Genomic DNA, 25,816 nt, shown 5'->3' with positions numbered 1-25,816 from the left:
TAATTTACAATTATTTCGTAACTTACCTCTGATATGCCAGCCTGTTTAAGGCCTCTCTCTTCTCATCCCAGTGAATGTGATGCTGGATATTAGCTATAGTTACGACATCTGAAGCTACAGACACACATTGTTTACCATAATATTTTAAATTACATTCTGTAGTGTTAAAATAATGCAGAAAGTTAATGCTTATGTTACTTCAAAGAACAAAACTCTGCCATAAAACACATGGGGTGCAAACATTCCTACATCTTGCAAATATTTACAGGAGTAAATCTCTTCCTCAACATACTCCTACAGCTGTCAACAAGAACATCAAGGCAAATATTACTGTTGATCAAGCATTTATCTCCGCATCCTACGCCTAAACACAACTAACAGAAAAACATGGGCAATCTCATGGAGCCCACCAGTGGCACCAGGTAATTCCTCGCATCAGTCTTCTGCAAGCAGTGCAGCCACACCACAGAGCAACCATCTGTGGTGCAAACACTAATTTTCCTCTTTAATTTCAAACTCACCTTTTAACAGCACAAACCTAATGGCTTCCAATTTTTCCCCCATCCACATTACAAGCAAAAAGACGCTGTGGAATGTTTATCTCTTATCTGGATATTGTCATTTTACTGTCTCAAACTTCTTAAAACAACCTTTTCGCTAGGGAGGAAATCAGTCAGCATCAGACCTAGTGGGGAAACCCTGCACTTGCTCAATGTCTATGGCTCTTACACAGTTCCAGATGTTCAGAACATTAATAATGCACTAACTCAAAACCTCTTTTTGAAACTTTAGAATGTGCAAATTGCATTAAAACCTCTTTGCCCTCATTAATGGTATTGTTACAATCCCAGTACTCTGGAAAATGTTTTTTGGCATTTGTTTAACTTTGTGATATTGCCATTTACTCATTTTAACAGCCAGTGCTCAAATCTTAATGCTTTTAATAGGCCTGGCTAAACAGACTACCATCTTTTGTAAATTTATTGAAGTAATTTATTAAATAAGTAAAAGTTGTCAGAAGGCAGCTTTTTTTTTTTTTTTATTGATGGTAGGAAAAAATGGGTTTCTTATAATTTATTTACAAAACTGCGTTTCAGGTAAGTTTTAGAAATGGAAGTATTCTGTTCTTTTTTTGTGTTATGATCAATTCATTTTCTGCCACTCTGACATAAACTTAAGCGTTTGTTGGTTTGTTTTTTAATACCAATCTCAAACAATTTCTAGTTTAAAAAAATAAAAATGGAGGTGAGGGGAGGATTTGTCTTAGCCTAAAAAGAGCCAGACATTCAGAATTAATACTGAAACTGTATCTGTCCCTCAGCCTGTCATACAGGGGTGGCACATTTATGTCCAGGCCACGAGACCGTATATTCAAGGACTTGTGCTCATATCCAGTGAAGGCCCACTGTGGTGCAATGGCAGAAAAGTGCAATAGTAAGAGGTTAAACAGAGGTCCCTTCTGTTTATTCCAAGTAACAGCCTTGACTGAAACGAAGGAGTCTCAGTCTGCCCAAAACCAGCAGTGGGGTTCCAGAGTCACTCGACACAAAATTCATTCGCTTGCCATGGAAAAGTGAAAACTAAACATGGCAGAACTACACTCAGATTATACCTATTGCCTTGAAACTAGAAATAGCAGGATAAAAATTGGGAACTGGTTTATGCTCCAGACTCAAAGAAATAAAAATCACCCACCTTTTAGATTACACGTGACTTTCAGGGCTTGGGATGTCCAGATTTTGACCTCAGACATTCCAAACCAGCTCCTGGTAACCTACCATGACCAGCAGTGCATATGGAAGTGGTCTTCTTCAAATTGAAATGGATTGCATTTGGGGCTCTAGAGCACCAAATGCAATCAATTGAGATAAGAGGGAAAAAAAATCCAGATTTATGTTAATCAGAACAGAAAATGCATTTGCATAGCATTACTGTTCTTGACCACTCATGTTTATTGCAGTTAAACCAAGAAAGTAGAACTGCATCAATGCCAAGCCCAAATTACTTAATGAACTTCATATCCTCTACAGAATAAATGAAAAGAACAATCACTTTTTGATCAAATATAGCCCAAGGTGATGTTCTGCTGGAGCATAAAGCAAAAATACCGATAAAATACGATTTTCTTCTTAAGATCACTTGGTTTGCTTGACCCCACAAAAACTGTCTATGAGCAATTTATAAAGCAACTATCAAAATTCAGGAAACTAACAAGTTCCAAGCCTCATTAGAGATCATAAAGTCTTACATTTAAGAGATTTAATAAATTTTGGTTAAATGGTTGAGTTACCAGAACAGTGCTTAGTCCTTAAAATTTGAGATTTCTGTAGCCTTTTTCAATGAACAACTACAGAATGTTTTTCTCCTGAATCTTCTTAGCCATCAGCACAGGAATATAATACAGTGCCTATAAAACACACCTGAAATTTCAGGAAATATGAATTTTCAGAACAATCCATGTTGCCTGTTGGATGATTGTACTGCAAATATTTATCCTTACAGTTCAGCCTCAAGTCCAACAGCATCTGCGATAAAGTGACTTAAAATGATTTTTTGGTGGTTTTGTTTGCTTCTAATTATACCCTTAGTTACCAAAGTGCTAGCTCAATAATGGAGCAGTGCTTTCAATTAGTCCTGTAATTCTCGTTTCCTCCTTCTCTTTGCCTGTTCTGTTTTTCCTTTTCTTCAACACCAACGAAGGGCAAGTAAACAGGCATAAAACTAAAAACCATCCCCAATACAGGATGTACAAGAGCCTTGTATAGGACATACTGGGTAACTTTACTAGAAAGAAGTCAGTTGGGGAAAAAAAAATTAGAGAGAAAAGTGCTCAGACACTACCTCTGAAAGGTATGGGAGGACGAAGTAAGCAAATCTTTAATTCTCAAGCAAAGAATTCTTGCCTTTTCATCAGTAAAACTTAAGAGCTAAGTCATTCAAAGCCTTTTGAGCAACTATCTTATTCTATTTTAAAAAATTTACTTCCAAATTATGACTCAACAATTAGCAGATACAAATTAACCAACAATGCCTTAAGAAAAAAAAAAAAAAGACAGGAAAAAAAAAACATTAACATTATTGTCCAAAGCTTATTTTGTAAAAGAGCTACTAAAGAAAGGTCAGTTAATTCATCATGATGGATTATCACTAAAATTTATAAGCATTAGCATTTTTCTCCTTGCTGGATACCTTGACTTTGATATGACACATATTGAATGAATCATCTAAGATGCAGGCACCAGGCAAGATATATCTTAATGCAGACAGGTCGGCGACATGAACCCTAATGGTCCTTATCTTAATCTTGTTTAAAAGCATCTTAGATTTCTGAGTAATCTTTTCACCTTCTGATATTCTCTTTTATAGAGTGTTTTTCCTGGAGTTGCTACTGATTTTCACATAAATGCATTTTTGTTGCACAGTATCAACAGCATGTTTTTAAGTATCCCTAAAAAGCAATCAGGATGGCTATTTAGTATATGTTAAGATAAAGTTTGTTTTGTTTTGTTTCTTTTAAAAAAAAAAGGTCAACATGACAGAAGTTTGACAATTACAAAAAACTGTTATTTGTAGACTATTCTGAAACATGGCATTACAGCTGTTTATAAGAGAAAACCACCAAATGTGGAGATGTATATCTGATGCATTGTTTCCTTCTCATATTTTTTCCTCTACTGCATTATTGATCTCAAATATTTGCTGTGCATATGCAGTCACTCTTCCATGAAAAAAAAATATTCAAATACTTAATTAAGAGAAGGGCATGTTTTTCTACTTCTTTCCTCTACTTCTGCCTTCATCTAGTAATTTCAAATTACACACCTATAACAAGGAGGCAGACCTTTTCTACATAGCTGTTCTGGGATTTCTGCAACAGTTGCTCTCATTTAAAAAAAAAAAAAAAAAAAAGGGACAGGTGAATTTTATTGTATTTTAATTTTATTTTTTTTTAGGTAACAGCAGTTCAGTGACATTGATGTGAAAGGAGTTGGTCTTATTTCATTTTTCAAGAAACTGGTTATTTTACTAACACTAGCATAGCTTTAGACTGTTCGACTGTTAATGAATAAAAATTATCTGCCAATAAAACGTTTCTTATATGATGTGTGGAAAACTAAATATTAATTTCTCACACAAAAGGCATACAACTATCATTAAAACATGAAAGAAATCCAGAATCTCCCAGGTCGCAATCTACCCGAAGAAATACTAACAGAGAAAAATGGAAACCGTTAATGGATGCTTTCTGCACACATTGGCACTGGAAGGACTATGTGACCAATACACTAGCTCCTACAGCATGTACTTTGGTGACATTTATAATGTTCATCTCTGATGTTCTATAAGAAGCATCCAGTTTTCTCATCTTACCATTAGGTTAATGTGGTGAGATTTGGAAATTTACTTGCCCTCCATTTATTCACACATGGAAACTTTCAAGTCTGTTCGTATCTCTTCTTGGTGAGTGTAAGATTTTTTTTTCTACTGAGCACTTCAGAAGTCTGAAATGAATCACTATGTTTCTGGTCGAGTTTGTTTCACCAGCTCTAACACAAATATATCGGTCATCATTTTCACCTGATGTTGGTTGATTACTTTAGCATTGACAAAGCAACCTGAAATCCTAGGCAAAATATAGAGGAAGAAACTTTACTTATAAAAGCCCCTTCAGTGCCAGGCTTGGAAGAAGTTGAAATGATTTAGTTTGTTGTACTTCTGCCATTATTTTATTTTATTTCTGACATTGTGTAATTGTGTTTTAACAGGGCAAGCAAGGAGAACACTGCTCGCCTCCTGGCTCTAGGCTCCCAACACTGTTCATCATGACACACTGCATCGTGCACGGGTTCTCTACTTCTGCTTCCTGTGGGTAGTTTTATACATACCTCCAATCTTTTTATTCCCAATGACTGAGGCTAGAAAGTGTTAATTTACAAAACAGAAAAGCAAATATAGATGTATTTCATTAAAACAAATTGAAGTCTATGAAATTCAAAGTGAATTGCATGACAGTGCAGTAAGATGCAATTTCTGTCTCTAGTACTCTCATTATATACAAGCAAAGAAAGTAACACACAATTTACTACTTGAATTAAGTTAAAATGGGTTTTGCAGAAAAATAAAGTTAATGTTATTTACAAAGCAAATACGTAGGGATAATTAACGAAGAGTTTCAGGCAAACAGGCCAAAATGTGCACAAGTGCTTGAAAGTGAAGCACTGAAACAGACAGAGCCATCTAAGAAGCAAGGCTTCTGTAGGCATGCAGAGCAAAGAACATCATTGTTGAGCCAGAAATTCTTAAACAAAACTAAAACAGAATGTTGAACTGAAAAACACATCTGTAACTAACCAAACTGAAATCCAATGTACAGGTCTAAATTCAAACTCCATCAGTTTAACTTGATAGAAAAGAGATACACTGATGGCACTCTAAATTCAGAGCTTTGTACTCAAACTTCTAAGACACTTAAAAAGACTTTTTTTTCCCCACTTATTCAAAAGTAGAAAGTGCAATTCATAAAACAATCTAATACCTTCAGAAATTTGCTCAACTCATAATAGTTCATTCAGTGAGGTACATGACCAGCTATATTACTGCCATCTTGATAAGCATGAACCATTTCTTTAAAAGGTGCAGTTTTTCATGAGATCTAGCAACCTCCCCATGAAAGTCTCTGAAAAGCAGTTTTGAAATGCAAATGTGCAGGTAAGCAATATTCCGTAGAACGATCAAAGAAAAATGCCGTTTTCCTTGCACTAACATGCTTACGTTTACATTATTCTGTATTTTCAACATATTAATCTCTTAGTCTTAAAGGCAACCCAATCCAGAATAAAAGAAGTGGAATGAAAAAGGGCATCCATAGAAAGATATTGGCAATGTGATTTTAAAATATCATCCTTCAATTGTCTGCAATTTATATTTATCAATACTTTCACTGGGTTCATGGAAGTGTTCCCACAAAGAGAAAACACTCAACGTGTTTAGCTAGGTGACCTTTCAGTGAAGCATAAGGGCAGTGAGAGGGGGAAGGGTACCAGAGCTGTCCAGCAATCTCTTTCCTTCTTTATTAAATGTCATTACAAAGTCTCTCCATACTTTCAATTCAGATTACTATTCTCATAAAAAACTTTCAGAAGTGTTTGTCAGGTTTGTATACAATAAGATCAACTATCACGTACTGCTTAACGTTACACACTTCAGTAAAAGAATAGTGATGATAGTGAAAAGTGAAATATGCCCTCAAATTCTTTAATAAAATAAATTGAATGCAAGATTTATTTATAGATGGCTAACATTGTGTATAACTGCATAGCTTTCTGAGCTAGGTTAAATAAATTTATAGTCAGTAATCTGTTTGTTTTTGTTTTTTTTTTTTTCCACTGATTGCACATTACCTGGTCTAATGTGGTCACCTAATGGTTACTGTCAGTAACTGCACTGATGACTGCAATGCTTTAAAGACACCCAGAGAAGGAAAAAAAAAGAAAAAAAACCTCCTTGCTTCACAGAAAAAAATGCAGAACACGAGTTTTAAAATGCTTTAAAAAAATTTCAAAAAATTAGTACTTTTATATTAACTGAGATACAAACATTGCTGAAAACAAATATGAGCCTGCTTTTTCACAAAAATGAATTTGCATGCCACATTGAAGAAATTACAATATAATTGTTATTACAATATATTTATTCTATAACCATCTATTATATATTGATGTTTAAAAAAAGAAAAAAATCACATTACATTTTTCAAGTAGAGTGTATGTTTTTTAAAGGGAAAATATGAGGTAAAATTTCCTTACCTTATAGGATGGCAAAAAACACAAAATTCCTTGGCCAACTGTTTGACACACTGCAAGCAGAAGTGCTCCCACCTCATCTTGGAACTCAAAGGTCTCTGCATGTTGGAATGTGGCGCACAGCTTTCGACCATTCGGGCCTGCTCCAATGGTGCCAACCCAAACCTTGTGTATTTCAAATTTAAAAAGTTAATACTAAACTGACACTGACAGTAACTGTATGAAATACATTATGTTACATAATGAAACATCAAATGCGAAGAAAAATACTGAGATTATTTCTAAGCAAATGAGTTTGAGTACTTAAAAACAGAAGAGAAGGTGCAGTAACTGAGATGAATGGTTATTACCAAAATAGCATAGCTTCAGATTTTTCCATGGACGGAATGTGTAAGCATTGCCCTCTTTTTCATTTGAAAACTTACATTGCATTAATCTACGTAATAGCCTGTTCTACACATTACCTTCCTACTTAAAGAGTCTGCCACCATTTTTATTTGCAAATTACTGTTCATTTCACAACAGATAGCCAACATTATACCCCAGGAGAGTTTACCTGTGAGTTCCGAATAACATGATTTGCCTCCAGCTGAATAGAAAACTTCACGCCAAGTTCTGAAGAAAATGAATCCATTGGAGAGAGCGTACCAGATGTCAGAACAATTGTTCTGACATCATTTAAGTCTGAAAAAGCCTGAGTTAGAGAGAGAAAAGAAGGAATTCAGAGAATGGATGTAATCACTTTAAGATCTTTGCTATCATATAAAATCACTTAAGCCCTTCTACTTCCCACCCAGCTTACCACAGCGGGATTCAAACACCAAAAATTAAGCATGTGGACTACAGTTTTATGACGCGCTTTCCTTTTCTGTTTGGTATTTGTAAAGAAGGCACTGGAATCTGAAACATCAGGCTGATTTTCATTCATCCAAGTATACGTTTGTTGTAGAGCAACTTTGTAGTCATCCGCATACCTATACAGAGATAAATATTAACTAAAACTACAATTAAAAAAACTGTAAGCATTAAGCTCCTAAAAGCTTAAAAAAAATAATTTCGTACAATATATTGTCTAAAAAAAAAGCTGTTGACCATGCAATGTATAAAACATCGACTAGAAGTAGGTAACTGCTCTAGGTTTAAAATTTCAACAGCTGTCAGTTTCCCTTTTAGATAAATAATGAAGCTTCACAATAATTAAAAATTTTAAAATAAGATTTAAATCAGAAAGCTTTACTAACTGCTGACTTTAGTATCCAACAGTCAAGCGATAAATGCTATGGAGAAAAATAAAACCCATGAAGCGTATTTAGTTTGGCAATGCATCAAGAAAATTAACCTCTAACCCTCAAATAGATTTCGTCAACATTTGAATTCATGAATGAATGAAAAAAATATATTTTGGTAGTATTTAAATTAATTCTCAATAAATTCTTCCCAAATAAGTAGATTTTCCAAAGCTTTTTGAAATGTTAATTTTGCTCAGAAGCTGGACACTATAGCAAAATGTTGCTCAAACGAAATTGACACTTTGGTAAACTGAATTAAACACCATCACACTGTTCAGGTTATGTTTTTGCACTGACCTGCTATTATCTTTAAAAAGACAAAAAAGAACCATGAATAACCCTTTTAGCACAATCTGTGTGGCAGGGCTCACAATTGGTATCTCAATAAGCTCCTCTCTTCCAAACACTGATATTTTTTCTTCTTTTTCCAAGATAGCAGAAAGGTGTTTCTGTAAGAGACAAAACAAATTCCGTATTAACATTCTCAGTTATCTTCGCAAAAGCAAAGCTAACACAGATACAAGACAACTAGCACACTGCTTTGAAAGTTTATGTAAGCCACCTATAAAGTCAGACTGAAGACAGAATTTAAAAGGAAAACTAACAATTCTTTTAACATATTTGGCTTACACAAAAAGGATAGATGAGGTTGAAAATACTCTAAGTACATTTCAACAGTCAATAAAAACGTAGATGGATAGTACAGACAAAGCTATCACTGATTAACCAGCTTGATTTCAATAATTGTACATGATCAATTTTATCCTTTAAAAGGCAGATTCTCCACAAGTTCCAGTAGCTTCACTGGATTACTCCTGGTTTTCATCATGTATAATTTTTAGACAGCTTTTCAAAATTGCAGTAAAGTAACAGATGTGTTAACATTTAGTTTATGGGTACTTCAAGATGTTTAACATCTCTGGTACTGATTTATAGAGCTTACAGCATTACCTGTAAAATGGGAAAAGTAATACTGGTTATTCCCATTTTGTGTAAAATGTTCAGCATTTCTTTTCCACTCCAAACCTTACAGGAAGTTTCATACCCTCTTTCTACAAGTTGACTAGAGCTCTCCTTTAACCAGCTGCAAAAGAGAGAAATCAGAAGTAATTTTAGCATAAACTTAGAGATACATTCCAAGTACAAAACAAACTGAACCTTGAAAAATGGCATCACACTTCCGAGATGAAGGTGATAAACACTGAATTTAGGTAGCTGAATCCTGCTCTTCCTTAAGCCAGTTTTTCCGCTGTTGAAATGATGTCTGTGGAAGCTGCTCTTGAGGAAGCTCAATGAAGTGAGAGGAAAACCTGTCCCCATATATTTATATTTTATCATCATGTAATATCTTTATAATGAGGAAGAAGAATTAGAATATAATCCGTTCTTATAAGATGTCAGGCTCATTTAAGAAAGATTTCTACTGTGCTTTTAAAGCCACTCATTACTTGTCATCCTCTCAATTACAGATTTCCCTGTTAAACAAATCTTGAGGCATGAAATGATTCCTTTTAATATCTACACACAGTAAGGGAGGGTTAGGCAACACAAACTGCCTATTTTAACCTAGCTACAGATATTCATACTTCTGCTACAGCTTGAAAACTAAGCAGAATTATAACCATACTGACAATGCAATATGTGGCAGGACTTCTAAAAGCAGGATGCAAACATGCAGATCATCTCATCTGTGGCACAGCTAACATTTTCTCGACCTAAGCATGCCTCCAGAATTACAAGATTTTTTCCCTCTGTCTAGAAAAGCAGGCAGGCTCCCTCTTTCTCAGGAAATGCCGAAGCTGTCTGTTTTGTCAACCAGCAGGAGGCATCAGAAAGACAGCTGTCATTTCTACAACAGTTCAAAATATGTACCTGCAAAATCAGTTAATCGTTATCAAATAAAGCAACAAGGCTTAGTGACTGTTTCAGTCCCAGATTTTGTGCCCTATCACTGTAAATCATTTGCACAACAGAACAATTAAAAAACCTTCCCTTCCACTGGGTTACAAAAATCCATAAATACTACCATGCCAATCATTTCTTTCATAATTTGCTTTATCTTGTTAAGGAATGATGATCACTAACACAGACAGAAGTTCACCAGTGTAGTATTTGGCCCCAATCCCTCAAACGTAAAATCAAAGAGACCTGAAACTACAGTTAGGAAAAGGCGAGTATGAAAGAATAAATGGGTAAAACATTCCAGGAAACGTAAAACTTCTGTTTTCCTGGTCTGAACTTTAAATGCCTTTGCATACTTTTAAAATGGTTCTGCTATTACACAAACTTGATACAATCACCTTCCTAACCTAATACTAAAGCATTGCAAAAAAAGGCAAATTCTAGAATAAACCCCATCCAATTAAATCTAACATGAAATTGCTTACTTGGAATACCTGATAATCTATTTAGAACGAGAATTTATTTTAGAGTAAAGCAGTAAATAAATAAAATTAGCTTTATTTCCAGATATCTACAATTCTGAAATAAAAATCAGCATATGCAATATTTTCAGGAAAAGATTCAGCAAATGTTCCAAGCTGCCTTCAGTTCAAGAAAGTGTATTTGGCCCTTCGCTTCCTACCAGAAAATCCCACTGTTTGTTCAATGGAGTAAGCCATCCCATCCAAATTGTCCTTGTAAATCTGCATCTCATCATAAAAGCCTGCCAGTATACCTCTACCAGTACATCTTCAAACTCCTCAGAAAGGTCACTTTAGCACCTCAGTGGCACTAAGCCCAAGCTTAAGTGCTTTTTGGAATGGGGACCCAGGACCTTTATAACTGAAATAAGGCTTTTCTAATTGTCCGCACATTTGGCAAAGCCATGTCACTTTCTGCAACAACATATTACCAATTACTGGCAATTTACACCCAGTCTTCTGCTTTCCAGCTGCTTTACATACTGCCGGCAGATTTGCCAAGACAATCAACCTTAGTTTTTCTGATAAGGTTAAAAAGCTCAAGGCAATTAAATCTCCAGCCATGCTATTCTCCTCTTTTACTAACTTTGAATATTTGAGATTTCCAAAGCAGGAGAATTAACTGAAAAAAAAAAAAAAAGAAACATAAAAATTGTTTCTCTGACACAGGCATTAACTCTCAGGGTAGAGAAAGGACAGGGAAAATGACAAACTAGTTGTTGTAGCATACTTCAAAGCGTATTCCACCAACTGTTGATGCAACAAAACGATGATTTGACATGCACTGAATCAGAGTTCAGTTAACTTCAAAGCCACTGGTACCATTATTCACTTTTAGTCTACTGACTTGGTCATTCTAGTTTTCAACAGTTGTGCATTTCTTTCAGTCCCTGAATCCCTCAAACGAAAGGTTCAAAAATTAAGGACTGGACAGCTGAATTCCAAATTCTCCACAGGTGATGGAACCTTCTGACATTGTTTCAACTTTCTCAGTTCTTACTCCATGCAAAATACGCTTTTGTGCCCTCTTTTTTTCCCCTAGCTTCTGCCTCCAAGTCCATTTGCTTCTGTTTCCTTCCACCCTCTTTCATGATTTGCAGCTTCTGCTGCAAAAAAGCTTCCTTTTTTTTTTTTTTTTTTTTTTTCTCTTACTACTTTTTCCTTTATGGGAAGAAGGGCAAAAAGAAGCAGAGAAGTGGAGAGTGTTTTTTTTTTTTTTGTTTTTTGTTTTTTTTTTGCAGTTTCTATCTGCCATACTGCTCAACTTGTGCTTCTACCAGCACTCTCTCAATCACCCATGTTTCTCTGTTCACTAAGCTCCATGACACTTGTGTTCCAACAAGGCAGGTGCTGAGAAATTCAGCTTATCTTTGGTTTCAATATCAGTACAAAAGCTAATCATTAAAGCTATATTCTGCTGATATAGTCCAGGGAGAAAGAAGGATCAGTAACACTGTGTAGACAATTCATGCCTCAGAATAATCAGAAACTCAAAGAGGACAGTGCATGTACATGCAAAGTTTGTTACCTGAATGCTCTGACAAGTTTTACGAGTTTCTACTGCAAATTTGTATGTGCAGCAGTTTGTCAGAGCTTTAACTCTCTGCTCAAGTTTGAGCCAAGTTTTATGAGAAAAATAAAGGGCATGATTGATGAATTCACTTTCAAAAATGACAAATCTGTTCCAAAACATAGAGGCACAGGGATTATTACTAAAGCAGATTTAGGAACTTACTCAGTTTTAAGCATGGGCTAAATAGATAAAAGACCTAGAACAAATTTCAAGAAACAAAGTTTCAGCACTGTATAAGTACTCAAAAACAGCAAAGATAGAAGCAACTCAAAACACCATTGTAATGGAAGTGGCTGACATTTTTATGCATTAAGCGTCACTACCTATGCTCTCTGTAACGAAGTTAGCAGTCTTTTACTGGACCAATGACTCCTATTTCAGCTATACATGACAATAGTGTTCTGGTAGAACTTCCCTCCAGCTTTAGCACAGAAAAGTCTTGAGGGAAAAAATGTCTCTCTAATGCTCCTTTAAACACGTTCATCAAAACACTTCCTGTCAAAGGCTCCCAAAGCATTTCGTAAATGCGCACTAATTAATGCTTTGAGAAAGCAATGCTATTACTACTCATCAAATAAGCAAATAGAATCATTTAAAAGACAACTGATTCATCTCAGGTAAAATTTTCATACTGAACTTCATAGACTAGGACAGTAAGCTCCAGAAATATCAGTACTTTCACGAGTATAGCACATTTTTAAAGAGAATTTCAATGTTTTCTGTTGAATAAGGAGGATTTAAAACAAAAAGAAATCCTCTGTACTCCTCAAATGAACAAATATCAGGTGACTGCATAGTCAGAAGCGTACTTCTATTGCATTTTATTTGATGCAACACAGTAACCAGCAAATTGCATTAGCAAAAGGAGTCTAAATGATATTTTTTAAAAATACTGACATAATGCAATTAAAAAGAGTTGCCTTACTTTGTCAAAGAGTAGCACACAGCCCGTAGATGCTCATGATCCTTCTGCCTAATGTTGTTATTGACCATGGAATCTAGCTCTTCTCGAGCAGCTCTGAGTTGACTTTCTGTAACGCTGAAACTTACTGACTCCCGAGCACAGTCCTCAATATTGTGGGCTTCATCTAAAATGACTACTTGGCCTTTTAGGTTAATTTCCATCTAAAAAATAAAATGATTAACTAGTAAAACAGAGTAAAACACTATAATAAGAAACAGCAGCTAACTGTATCCTTTTTTTTAAAAAATGCATATTCTACATCATTGTGCAAGCCACAGAAAGTTTTCATCTTTCTGATCCAGTTTCTGTAGCCTAGAAAAAAAAAAAAAAACAAACAGAAAAAAGCCTTAGCTCAGCCTGAGTGAAAATAATCTGGACATACTACACTCCATAAGCCCAACAGCTGTGAAGTTTACAAGGGTTTATTTTCCACTGATTAAAAAAAAAAAACAAACAAAAAAACGTGACTGATTAGCTACAATATAAGAACAGGAGAAGCATTACTTGGAATACAGAAACATCCATTTAAGAAAAAGAAAAAAACATATTTAACCCAGGAGTTATTTATAGATAATATTCAGATATAAACAGGATTTCAGTTGACCACAGCCAGTGAACCTAATATTTTGGTGGGTTTTGTTTGTTTTGTTGTTGTTGTTTAAACTTCACTTTAACTCCAGTTATTGCAACCCCTATCTTACAAATATACTTACACTCTCCCGTATCTGTGGGTCTAGGAGATAATTATAAGGACAAAACACAATATCTGCTCCCACCATGAGCTCTCTTGCTGCAAAATATGCACAGGCACGAAGCTTCTTTCCCAGGCTGACTAGATCCTCAATGTCCCAAGCTTGGTACAGGTTATGTGCAGACTGTAGGGCATGGTGTTCACTGAGTTTATGAACAGCATGATAGTAAGGACAGGACTTGCCCTGAAAGCACATGAGCACAGACAGAAAAAACAAGTAAGCTTAAAACCTTCAAAGTCATTATCTGCATTTGGCTTTATTTACTGGAACATTTTTTAAAGCTACTTTATATGATGGGCAATAATGAAAAACATACCATGAAGAGATTAATATGGATGAATCAGCTGTGGTTAATTCAATAAAGAAAGGGTTCTTAACGTTCATATACACATGATACCAGAAACTAAATCCCTAGAAAAATAAAGATAACTGGACAACAATTTTATCCCACACACTGTGTACAGCATTAACAAAGTTTACTTTTGTTGTTCATGTGTGTGAAGTGCAAAGGTACCAGTCCTGAATGCGTAACTTCATCATTTTTAAGGGAAAATATTTTGAGGAAAACTATTTTTTGTTGAAATTATAGCTAAACTTGCAAGTACAATCAACTATATTATTCCTATCGCATGTTTTTCAGTATTGATACTGTGGGTCAACATTTTCTAATAATTGATATTTAATTTAAACTGTATTACCAGATTCATTTAACCAACACAGCTTAAAGAAATCAACGTTGTAAGTTATCTCAACTGTTTCACTACCTTTCACTCAATATGTTTAAGCAAATGGTCATTTTCTGAAACAAAATTACTCACATGTTTTCCTTCCAGTAATTCTACACACAGTTCATTCCTGTTAGCACTACTGCTAGATACCACTGGATGAATACAGGTATGATCCCGGCTAGAAAGAATTGTCATAGGGACACTGGAATATGCTGTTCTCTTCAACTCTCTGGTAATCTGGGATATTTGTTTGTGTGTTCGTGTTCCAAAAAATATCTTGGGAATGAATGACTGATCTCCTTTGTCTTTCTTCTTTGTGCTAGCATCTTTATGAGCTTCTTTTCCAGAAGAACAGGAACACTCAGTGCAAGAGCTGACAGACTGTAACCCAAAACAAAAAAAAAGATTAACAAAATCCCGCTGCAAGATGAACATGCCAAATCTGTTTATAGTCTGTTTAGAAAATGCCCTCTGGGATAGTTCAAGATATCCTGTTGAATCACCAGGTCGGCCTATCAAACTGCAAAAAGTTAGGATTTTCAGGCATGAGAGGATGTGATGTGCATGCTTTAACATTTCTTAAAAGACATTCTGCAATCGCTAAGAACAACCTTATCATAACCTAATTGTAGAAAGAATTGCTACTCACATGGAGTATTTACACATGTAATATACATGTGAATAAAGTAAAGGATCTTCACACATATAAACTTTGCCATAAGGACACTTCTGTTACAAAACAAGAAGTGTTCAGAACCTTAAAAGAATAAAACCTTGGGACTAGACACCCAAGTTAAAATCCCAAGAACATTTTTCAGTACAGTAAGAGAAATCTAGACAGTTTAATGAAATCTGTTTGCAGATAAAACAGACTACCTCATATGTACTCCCTTAGAAACATATCTGACATGCTACTATATCTAGTAACTATGAGAATAAACGACAAAATAGGGGATAGTTCTAAGCCAAAATAAATCCTGTAAAATATTTGTTGAACAATTTTTTTCTTCCTGAGAAGCACCATCTTTTTAATGTATTCTATAACATAAAGCACCTCAACAACTGTCACAAAATTGCAATAATTAGCATGAAAAGATGCATGGCAAACAAGTAATTCATGAGTAACCACGTCTATGCACATCTCCTATAAAGATAACAAATTCCTCTAGTATGAAAGGATTTGTATTTGGTTTTCAGTTTGATAGTGCAAGTAACAACGTGTAGCTGCCAGCTCAGATATTCCTCCCTCCCCTTTTAATTGTAATCAGTAAGATTATCCATTATAAACAAATGCTAAATCATGCTGTGTGTTACACCACAATTCTGGGGATCAAGCTGTCTTTTAGCCCCCGCTCGGAGGAAAAGCAAGTTCACATTACCCTCGGTCCCACTCAGCCTTGTCCCCCATTAAATATTACAATACCTAATAGAAGGCATGTAAACGTAACTCTCCTGGAGCTGTCACTCACTGGGATAAAAGGTTCACTGATGTGCCAAATAAACAGGCCCTCAAAGCAGATAAAGTTACACCCATGCTGGAATTGTTACATGCCCCTCTCAGGTTGCCAGTAACTGCGGATTTCATTACGGTGTGCTGCCACATTAAATGGCCGGTTCCAAATATCCTGCCTTCTATATTGAATAATTACTTATTCACTGAAAGGATAAAAAGAAGAGTTATGAATGGGGCTCTTGTCAGCAGCGAGGCAGGAAACAGCTGACATATGGTATATGTTACATATGTGCCAATACTCGACTCCATTTGTACTCGCACAGAGAGCTGCGATGCAAATTGTACCTTGATACATTTCTAGCAACGATATTCCATTTTTCTCTTTGAAATAACGACCTTCACATCACTGTGCTAATGAGTAATGCCTCAGCAGCAGTTCAGTTACTCCACAGGGCCTTTAGGAATGCACGTAGCTTTTCATCTGAATTCAAGTCGGATTGTGTTTTCTGAGGTAGAACGGATTTGCAGAACTCAAAGACAACACCGTAGTGTTTGTACTTCACTGCTAATGCTATGCCCCACGTGCAGTTGGCCAAATAAAAGTAATAAAACATTAAGAGCAATCAAGCAGCTATTTTGCAGAAGTTGTGCTAACACATCTAAACGTATATGCACATTTTCCTATTCTATTTGGACTGCATACACATGAACAGAAACCTCTTCTGTGATGGCTTTAAAAACGTATATACTTCTTCCCATAAGAAGACTTAAGAGTGTAATTTATAAGCCTTTACACATAAGAACAGTATTTTACAGGTGGCCTTAAAATATTTTGTTATAAGGTTTGAAATGGATATAAATTGGCTTTAAGAAGCACTTCAACCACTATTCCAGTTTTAAAATGTTACCATCTACTTTGAAAAAGTTTTTTTTTAAAAAATCAACATTAAGGAAGTTGTAAACCTGGACTGATTTTTATAGTAACCTTTAGAAGTATAACACTGCCAGCAGTAGTCCTAACATTTCTGAAAGCCACAGACACCACCAGACCTAAACAAATAAATAAATAAAAACCTTCTTAGAATGTCCTTTGTAACAAAGGGAAACTTCAACAGAATGCTAAAAACAGTTTGTGTTATTTACATTATTACACTGTTGTCCTTTAGAAAATGGTTTGGCCATCTTTAAATTCTATGAAAAACAGGCTATTGTAGTTCAGTACTTCTGTAAGACAATTTACTGTCAATATCACACAGCAAAAACCAGCACGGTGGTGGTATTCTGCCATTGCTACAGAAAGAGGAGAGCACATACCTTCTGATCAAAGGGCCAAGGTGGAAGTTCCTAGAGTAATGTCACCTCAAAGTACAAACCCACAGACCCGTAGCACAGAGATACTGCCTAAACCATACCCAACTTAGAAAACTTCTCAATTTATTTACAAAACAATCCATAGGTAGGGGAGGGAGTTGAGTAAAAACATTTAATATTAAGACAACAGAAAACTATTTCACAATACCCTCTGGCTTCAGACCCAAACCCATTTTCAGCTGTTTGAATCTGGGACAGAGATTTTTATTTATTTGTTTATTTATTTATTTTTTGTGAGGGAAAAAAATATATTCTACTCTCCTCGGTATTTCATCAAACACATTCAGTAACAGATGTTAGAGATCAGATACCAGACTATATGGACCTCGGGCTAATCCAGCTTGTTTTTACTTCTGTCAGCAGGCAGATAAAACAGCCTAGCACATCAATATTTATATGGCAAAAACGTAGAAGTCAGATTAATAAAAGAATAAATCAAGTCCACAGACCTGTCCTACGTGTAAATTAGAGCTAAACAAACACCGAGGCTGTGATCTTTGAAACACAAAGAGATAAGAGGCGCTCTTCATATCTCCATCTACATTTCCTGGTTACAAAGCCATCTAAATGATACAGCAGTGAATACTTCTTGTGTGAAATATCACACAAGCACAATCTAGTCGGATATCAGCAGTGACATTACCTGAGCTTTTCAACTATTCCTTTATATGCTCTCAGAAAGCACAGTATTCTGCTGCTCCTGCAGCCTCTTGATTAAAGTACACAAAGCAGCTGTTTATCCTCTCGCAGTAACCAGCAGGTGAACCCAGTTCAATATTTATCACAGCCTTTTACAGATCACTGCTAACCAAGCAAACGTTTTAATTAAGCTGGAACTTGCTTCAAAGAGCTCATTCAAAACGTCAGTCAGCAGGTAAAGGATCAGATACGGTGTCAGGTGAGAGCGTGTAATACAAATCCACAACTTTCTTCATCCCATCGCGGTAAATTAGCCTATTCTGGAGTCCAGACCCTGATTGTAACAGGCTGCCAGTCCCCTGGAATGTGTAACAGAAGTCACTCGAGTTCCTTTGTGGAGGTTGTAAGCAATATGTTAAACTGCAATAGGCTAGCACATTAAGACAGATTCTTTTCACAGCTGTTTTCTGATACCCCAAGTGTTTGTTACACTACTCTCCATTTACTGTTTACTTCTATTTTTTTTTTTCTAATGAAGTATAAATGGGGATTCCTTAGCCCAGCTGCCCCAGTTTCTCAGACCATATGCTTTCACAGCAGTAATAGGGTACCGTAAGGGTATAATTTCTCATCTTAAGTTCCTACTAGAACTGCCCTCTCTCACAAGAACTAACAGCTAGAGGGCAGAAATGGATCCCCAGCCCTTGGGCTGAGAGCAGGCAGTCCCCCTGGGAGAAGGGAAGGTCCTACACCTGCAGGTGCTGTTCTGACACACCAGCACCAGGCAGCCCCTCTCCTGCCTGGCAGGCGCCCACCCAGTCCCTCTCCGGGGGCTCTGTGTGAAGGAACACCTGACAAGGAGCTACCTCTGCCCTGAGCACAGGGCTGGCTGCAGGAACACAAGCTAGACAAAGGATGCATGCATTGTTCACGGTGCTATCCTGCCTAAAACTATATGCCAGAACATTTAAGTATGGAACAGAATTAATATTTTTACTGACTCTATCATCTTAAACGCATAGTCAATTACACCAACAGCGCTGAATGTATCTCAGTAAACTTTCAATCAAGATAAGCCACAGGAGAAAAGCATTTTTCATACCTGACAGCCTATGCCATGACAGCTTTCATGTTTTAAACCTAGAATTCAGCTGCAAAGCTAATAACGACAAATAAGGTTCTACTTTTTGCAATTGTTTCTTGACATCAGGCAAGTTCTCAGTCCGCTACAGTAAAAGTTCATCACAGGAAAAAATAATACTTTATCCTTTCATTCTTAGATAAATTTTTTTGAAGAAATTATCACTGTTTTTATTCTTAAACAAAGAAACAAACATGTATTTCTTCATCAGCTACATCTTACTTTCTGAAGAAGCAGTAAACAGTGTAGAGTTTAAATTATGAGCAGCATATTGTATTGCCTATCTGCAAAATCAGACCCATGGAGAGTGTGTTATAATGCACTAGCTTACAGCTCAACCACTGTTACAAAAAATGAAGAGTTTCCTTAAAAATAACAAAACACTAAAGCAAATCTGACAACGAAATAAGAAAGGTCTTTTTATTTGAAAATCAACAGCACACTCTGCTGGCCTTTGTGTTTCAAAGTACCAGCTGACGTTCATATTCTACTCAAAAATCTGTGGAACTTTCCAAAACTAATAAAAATTACTTCCCATTAAATGACCTAGAAAACAGCTTTACTTCTGTCAAGAAAAGATTTATCTCCCAGTCTCTTAAAGCAATACCAAAGCTTTTGGCTTGTTTTGTGTTTACAAAAGCAGAGTATACTGGAAAGCAGCTCTTGAAGTTAAAACAAACACTGATTAAAATAAAAGCTACATTCAGTCATACGAAGGGCCAAGTGCTGTTGGAAAAGAGCTAAGAGAATCCAAATGCTTGTTGAAACCAAGCACATTTCCAAATGTGCATGTAAATCCCTGTACTTCGAAGGACAGTTATCTACAGATGGGTATTACTATAAAACAACACACAACATAAGAAAGGGAGAATGTTCTTTGCCTTTTGAAAAACAAGATTTCAGATTTCCATACTGAACAAAGTAGTAGGGGACAGAACTCATTCTTCTCTCATATTTGCCTCAAACTCACACAATTTCATATTCTCCTATATTTGAATATTATCAAAGGCAGTGACAGAATAGTTCTTGTCAAGCATTCATGGGAGCTACATCACTAATGTAACTGGGCATCTCACACTCATCTCTGCACTGCCATATTTTTCATTCTACTGGCTTTGCTTAAACATGCTTTTGCCTAAAATTATTAAAACCCAAACACCAAGAATTGCAGAGAATGCCTACCAGAAAGCTTCAGAAACAGCTGCGTATTTGTACCTCAACTTCTGTGATACCTCTGCTATGAAAGCAACCATTTTACTACAAAAATAAGTATCACAGTAACACAGGATTTTTCTTCTTAATCGTGTGCAATATTTATTAGTAATGTTTTGTTGTAATATATTGTAAAGATCAGCTCCAGCTTTCTCCACACTATTTCTTTTAACGTTTAAAAGGCACACGCTTCAATATGAAGTGCTGTCTCTCATCTACTACATATGCCAAACAAAGAATGGCAAGTTGGGCAACACCTACAAACTGTCAAGCGATCTCGCCTAATTTCCATGGTCCCAGTTTTAAGTTTTTCAGTGGTGTCACAAACCCACTATAAATGCAGATATAACATACGAATTTTACTCATCCTATTCAACTGCTGCCACATATTGGAAGTTTACAGGCTGAATTGCAGAGCCAGATTCTTCACTATCGGGGAACTGTGGCTAAAAGAATTCAACCAACTATTTGCAAGAACGACTTGAATAGATATAACTTACACTTTGCAAACCATGTTGGTTAGACACCACCATTAGCAGTAACAGCCACTGCAGTTCTCGCTACAGAAAGTGACAACATTTTACTTTAAAGCAAGTTACGAGGCCATAAAGCAGCTGGAAGCACGGTGTTTTGCAAAACTTGATTAGCAAGCTACATGTTATGCATAATCTCTTTACAGTCAAAAAAAAAAATGCTCTTCAACTAACAATCATGATGGAAAACATGTTACATTACTTACTGGTTTGGGAGAAAAAGTAAGGTTTTTCACACTTTTTTCAGAATGAACAATCAGCTCCCCATTTTTTCTCTGATTATAAACTTCTAAAGCATCAACTAGCTGGACTCCCTTTGCAATGCAGTGCCGTTTTCTAACCTGTTGGAGAAAACGGAAAAAAAAAGTACTGCATTAAAACATATGGGGCTGAAGTATGTGCTTACAATAGCCACGTATGTTTTGTTTAAGATGTTTTCCACTGGATTTGTGTCAATAATACAGCACATCATAATATACATGTTTATACAAGTTTATACAAATCTAAGCTACACAAATGTCATTTAGGAAGAGCTATAAAATTCTAACTACTAGTTCAATACAATAACAAAACGTGTAACAGTTAACTACTGCTGAGCTTTGATTTTTTTATTTTATGCTGTTACAAAACTGATAAGAGATTATAATACTATAAAAACAAGAAAACTTCCATGGCTAAAATAACAAGAAATAAGTTCAAGCCATATTAATCTAAAAACTTAGACATAGGAAACTGTCTGACCAGTACTCTGAAGCAATTTAAGCTATTTACAGCGCACATAGGAATATAAGTACTAAGTCATGTGATACCAATACTGGTGAACATGAAGAAAACGTCACAGAAATACCACACTCCACACCACAAGCAAGAGATAACTACATTTGAAAGCAGACATTTTGAAAAGATTATAAAACACAGCTCTACCATGGTATTATTTGTATTTTACAAATATATCTGCAAGAGCATTCAAGTCTAGAATCTCATACTTTCACTACACGTTACAGATCAACTGGTAATACATATACTTTGGGGATATTAAGTGTTTAAACATGGAAGAAGTCATTTAGGACATGGCATTATGAATAATATAATGCTACAATGGTCTCCTTTGTTACAAAAAATGAACAAAATCTGTCAATCTAAATTATGACTGCGATATGACTCAACAATTCTCTGTGCCTTTCTGTGAAACGTTGATTGGCATTTGACAGCTTTGTCTGAGAGCTGTGCCTGGGTAATCTTACTGCCAATAAACTTTGCTCACCTGTTGCTCGGTTTCTAAAGGACGAATCCTTTTCCTGTCTACTTGAAAATCATCACTCTCATTTTCACATAGAGATGCCCTTTTTTTGGCAGACAATTTTGAAGCTAGGGTATTGCTTTCCTGGCATTCTGAAAAATAAAAAAAATGTGTTTTTTTTTTTTTTTTTTAAAATGCTTGTCCACTACTAGAAATGCATTAAGCAGCAGCAACATTTAAAAAACAGAATTTATTACAAATATGGTTAAGACACATGATGTAGGGAATTTCTAGACTACCAATTCCATGCAGGGCAGAATCAAGCAGCAGTCCGCTATTATGATGGTAAAATAGATCCTGACTTGAAAGCATAAAAAGTGACATTGTTGGCTATGTATTTTACTGCTAGAAGAGATTCTTAGCTGCCTAGGTACGAAGTTACCTGTGTTTGTTTGCAGGCTTCCAGTTTTTATGGAACTTTCTGTTTCATAATTATTAGAAGAACAAGAAGCACCATGATTCACACTTGTAGCAGCCTCACTGCTCTCCGATTGGGAATGACACGGACAGCGACACGGTGGTAAGGCTTCTGGCTCTTTGTCTTCCTTTTCACATGACGATTTAAGCAGTGATTTCTCTAAGGAAGATAAAGGACATGGTCATTTGTCTTCCATTAGAACCTGTTCGGGATTATACGTGAGCACTAGACTTTCATAACAGTTAAGATGAAAGAGTTCATTTAGGTACCAGTTATAAACCTCACATCCCTCTACACGCTACACAGACTGAACAAGCTGTCATCACTCTTTGAAGAACTGCAGCGCAAAGAACTGTAACAACTTGCAGAACTGAAAAATACCCCTCTTTTGCAATTCAATCTGCGTAACTGCCAGCCACAGGTATTTGCTTTTAAAGTTTCAACAGCCATAAAATTCCCTTATGATAACAGATAGCTAAATCCATTTTAACACGACAATTACTTTGCTAAGTAGTACTGGCCATTTTGCTTGCCTAACGCCTCATTGACAATAAGCCAGTATGTACAACCATGGTCAAAGACCTAGGTAGACTCCTAAAGCCAAATTGTCAAAGGCTGAAAAACAACAATTCATTGTAACTTACTGTGGTAATAAAAACGATGCAAACAGACATTACAACAGCTTACCATACATAGACCGCTGCCATGATAATGCAGAACAAAGTAACGCCAAGCTTTTGCCGCTTCCTGTGGGGCTCTCCAACAAACAGTGCTGCCTGCTATTTAAGCCCTTAACTATCTTTAAAGAGAATGACAAGAACAAGATCAGGATTAACAGGGGGAAAAAAGAGGATATCTTTAACTATGCTTCTAAAAATAGATCAGGACAACTGCTATCTTGTAAAAAACAAAAACAATCCCACCCAATCATCCTTCAGAGTAACCACAGGACAACAAGCCTTAGCCGTATTTTTCTCAAGAGGAACATGCTCCATAAGGTTCACTTACGGGGGGCTGTGACACGCTTACCTGTTCAGAACACCTGATGGAGCTAGCTTGCTTTCTTTAATCTTACAGAACCAAAACACTGAAAACATGTCAGACAACAAATGCAATTGCCCCACAGAGAAAAAAAAAAAAGTTTAAAACTTCTTAAATATAAAGTATAATTCTTTTAGAGAAACTCTCATGAAAGAGAAAACTTACTGAAGCACTACGTTCTGTTTAAAAGACGTTTTACAAAATAATTTCCTCCTTACATTCTCACAAAATTATATAAAATTTGTATTAGAACACATTTACTTAAATAAGCATATATATTACAAATTACAACTTGATTCTTAGCCCTCAATGTTCACAAATCCAAATGAGTACTTCAACATTACCCTGTCAGGGGCTAGGAATCATCATCGTACAGCACAGAGACCAGTAAGTTACATTGCAATTGAAATTCTCAAGATATTGGAGGCTCTGAATTTAACATACTAGTTTCCTAAGGGCTGACAGGTACTGCAAAGCATAAGCTATTGGCTCAGCAGGTGCTAACATGAATCTACTTACAGCATTCATCATAGCAAGCTGTGAAGGGTAAGCCTTGCAAGGGAATATAATCTTCACTCCCCCGATAGTATATTCTGACACATCAGAAGACATTTTTCCACGTTTATTTCAGGTTTATAACTGCAATAAAAAACAGTATTAACAAGTCAACATTAACAACCAGGCAAAGCCTGAAACAACACATGGTACCAAACAAAAACAAGCAGAAACTGCTAAGCTGATAAGAGGGCTCAGAGTTCAGCATAGTAACAAAAGTGGCATGTATATGAGTGGTACTTATACTACTTGTCATCTGTTCATGCTCGGTCCTTGTTACAAATAAAAACAAGTTACCGCCATCTGACGAGTAACATTAGGAATTTAAGCAATTTTAAAATGAAAACAGCAACAACAAACTATGAACGAAATGCAAACACCATTTTAGATTCTAATTCTCAGATGGAATATTGTTTGGATAAGAACCTGGATCCCTAGATAACAAATATTTTAGGATATTTAAATGACTATTAAGAGAAAAATAACAATCTTCCAATTCTGCAGGTCCACTAGCAGAAGACGCTAAGACACCAAGATGGAGCAAGCCACAATTCAGCTGGCTTGAAATAAACACTGCAAGGGTTGCTTGCAGTGTTTATTTTATGGCTATGAGAAAGTACAAATGGACAGTGACTTTAAAAAAGAGATGTCTTAAACCAACACCTTTCTTTTACTGGTTACACAGCAATTACTCTGAGGGGGGAATGTGCTGTCGTTCGCTCTACTATTCTGTTCTGTTAGTGTTGTTTGACATTTTTCTCACTCTGGAGAATAAAGGAAAGTCAGTTTCCCTGCCACCCTGAAAACTCTGAATTAAAAATAGCGTAGGTCTGTACGGCTTTTAAAACAACGCCTAGTTTCTCGAAGACACGAAAACTCATCTTGCAGGATTTCAGCGTGTGCAGAATAGAAGCGCAGTTCGATGTTGGCGGCCTTCCAGCGACACGTGAACTCGCCAACCCGTGTCCTCACCTGACTTCTACCGTGTGAACACAGACACGAGAGCAGCACCCCCGCGTGCCACGATTCACCTCCAGCACCGGCTCTGCCGGCACCGAGCGAGCCCTAACGAAAAGAGGCGAGACCGGGAGCCCACGGCCGGCCCCGAAACCGCCGCCGCGCCCGGGGAGAGGCTTTTCCCTCAGCCAGAGGGCGGAAGGCGGCAGCCACCGGAGGCCTGGGGAGGTTAGAACACAGCGCAGGGAGCCCCACGGCGGAGCGGGGCAGAGCACGGAGCCCCCGGGCCGCTTTAACCCCCTCAGGGCCGCCCGCCGAGCCCGCCGCCCCCCTGCCCGCTCCCCCCCGGGCCGCGCGCACCTCACCTCAGGCGAGGCCGCCCCCGGCAGCCTCCCGCTTCCCGCCTCCCGCGCGGCTCGGCCCCGCCCGCCAATGGGCTGTAAGGGCAGGGCGCCGAGCCGCCACTCAGCGAGCCGCACACTGAGCGGCCCCACCCCCGGCCGCCGCACGGCTAGAGCCAATGGTAGAAGGGCGTGTTGGCTTCCGGGTTGCCCTTGTTGCTAGGTAACCACGCCGAGCAGCTCCTCCGATTGCCCTGGGGCTGGAGTTGGGCCTTGGTTGCGCCCCCACTTTGCTGCCCCCCCATTTTCTGCTCCCTCTTTGT

The 25,816-nt window shown here is 37.0% G+C and overlaps 1 protein-coding gene across 5 annotated transcripts in view; it reads right to left on the bottom strand.

Annotated features, from left to right (window-relative positions):
• The window catches only part of BRIP1 (BRCA1 interacting DNA helicase 1), a 58,669-nt gene extending 33,096 nt beyond the window's left edge, over nucleotides 1–25,573 (bottom strand). The window contains exons 1-14 of one of the 5 annotated variants that reach the window (XM_084493468.1): nucleotides 25,518–25,573; nucleotides 24,160–24,279; nucleotides 23,287–23,398; nucleotides 22,564–22,758; nucleotides 22,146–22,273; nucleotides 21,088–21,222; nucleotides 14,623–14,913; nucleotides 13,766–13,987; nucleotides 13,014–13,213; nucleotides 9,044–9,176; nucleotides 8,390–8,541; nucleotides 7,606–7,777; nucleotides 7,360–7,497; nucleotides 6,807–6,968 (exon numbers count right to left, since the gene is read on the bottom strand). In XM_084493468.1, the coding sequence (XP_084349594.1) occupies nucleotides 6,807–6,968; nucleotides 7,360–7,497; nucleotides 7,606–7,777; nucleotides 8,390–8,541; nucleotides 9,044–9,176; nucleotides 13,014–13,213; nucleotides 13,766–13,987; nucleotides 14,623–14,913; nucleotides 21,088–21,222; nucleotides 22,146–22,273; nucleotides 22,564–22,758; nucleotides 23,287–23,398; nucleotides 24,160–24,252 (2,133 nt within the window). In that variant the 5' untranslated portion in view covers nucleotides 24,253–24,279; nucleotides 25,518–25,573. Of the gene's footprint in view, nucleotides 1–6,806; nucleotides 6,969–7,359; nucleotides 7,498–7,605; nucleotides 7,778–8,389; nucleotides 8,542–9,043; nucleotides 9,177–13,013; nucleotides 13,214–13,765; nucleotides 13,988–14,622; nucleotides 14,914–17,805; nucleotides 17,985–21,087; nucleotides 21,223–22,145; nucleotides 22,274–22,563; nucleotides 22,759–23,286; nucleotides 23,399–24,159; nucleotides 24,280–24,858; nucleotides 25,072–25,167; nucleotides 25,396–25,512 lie in introns of those variants that run through there. The other 4 variants (XM_084493470.1, XM_084493469.1, XM_084493471.1 and 1 more) reach the window with 4 other exon arrangements.
• Nucleotides 25,574–25,816: the final 243 nt, after the last annotated feature.

Source organism: Aythya ferina (genome assembly GCF_964211825.1).
Source record: "Aythya ferina genome assembly, chromosome: 19".
In the NCBI taxonomy this organism is placed as follows: Eukaryota; Metazoa; Chordata; class Aves; order Anseriformes; family Anatidae; genus Aythya; species Aythya ferina.
Note: the sequence above shows the minus strand (reverse complement) of the source record. Positions and strands in the feature narration are given on the sequence as shown.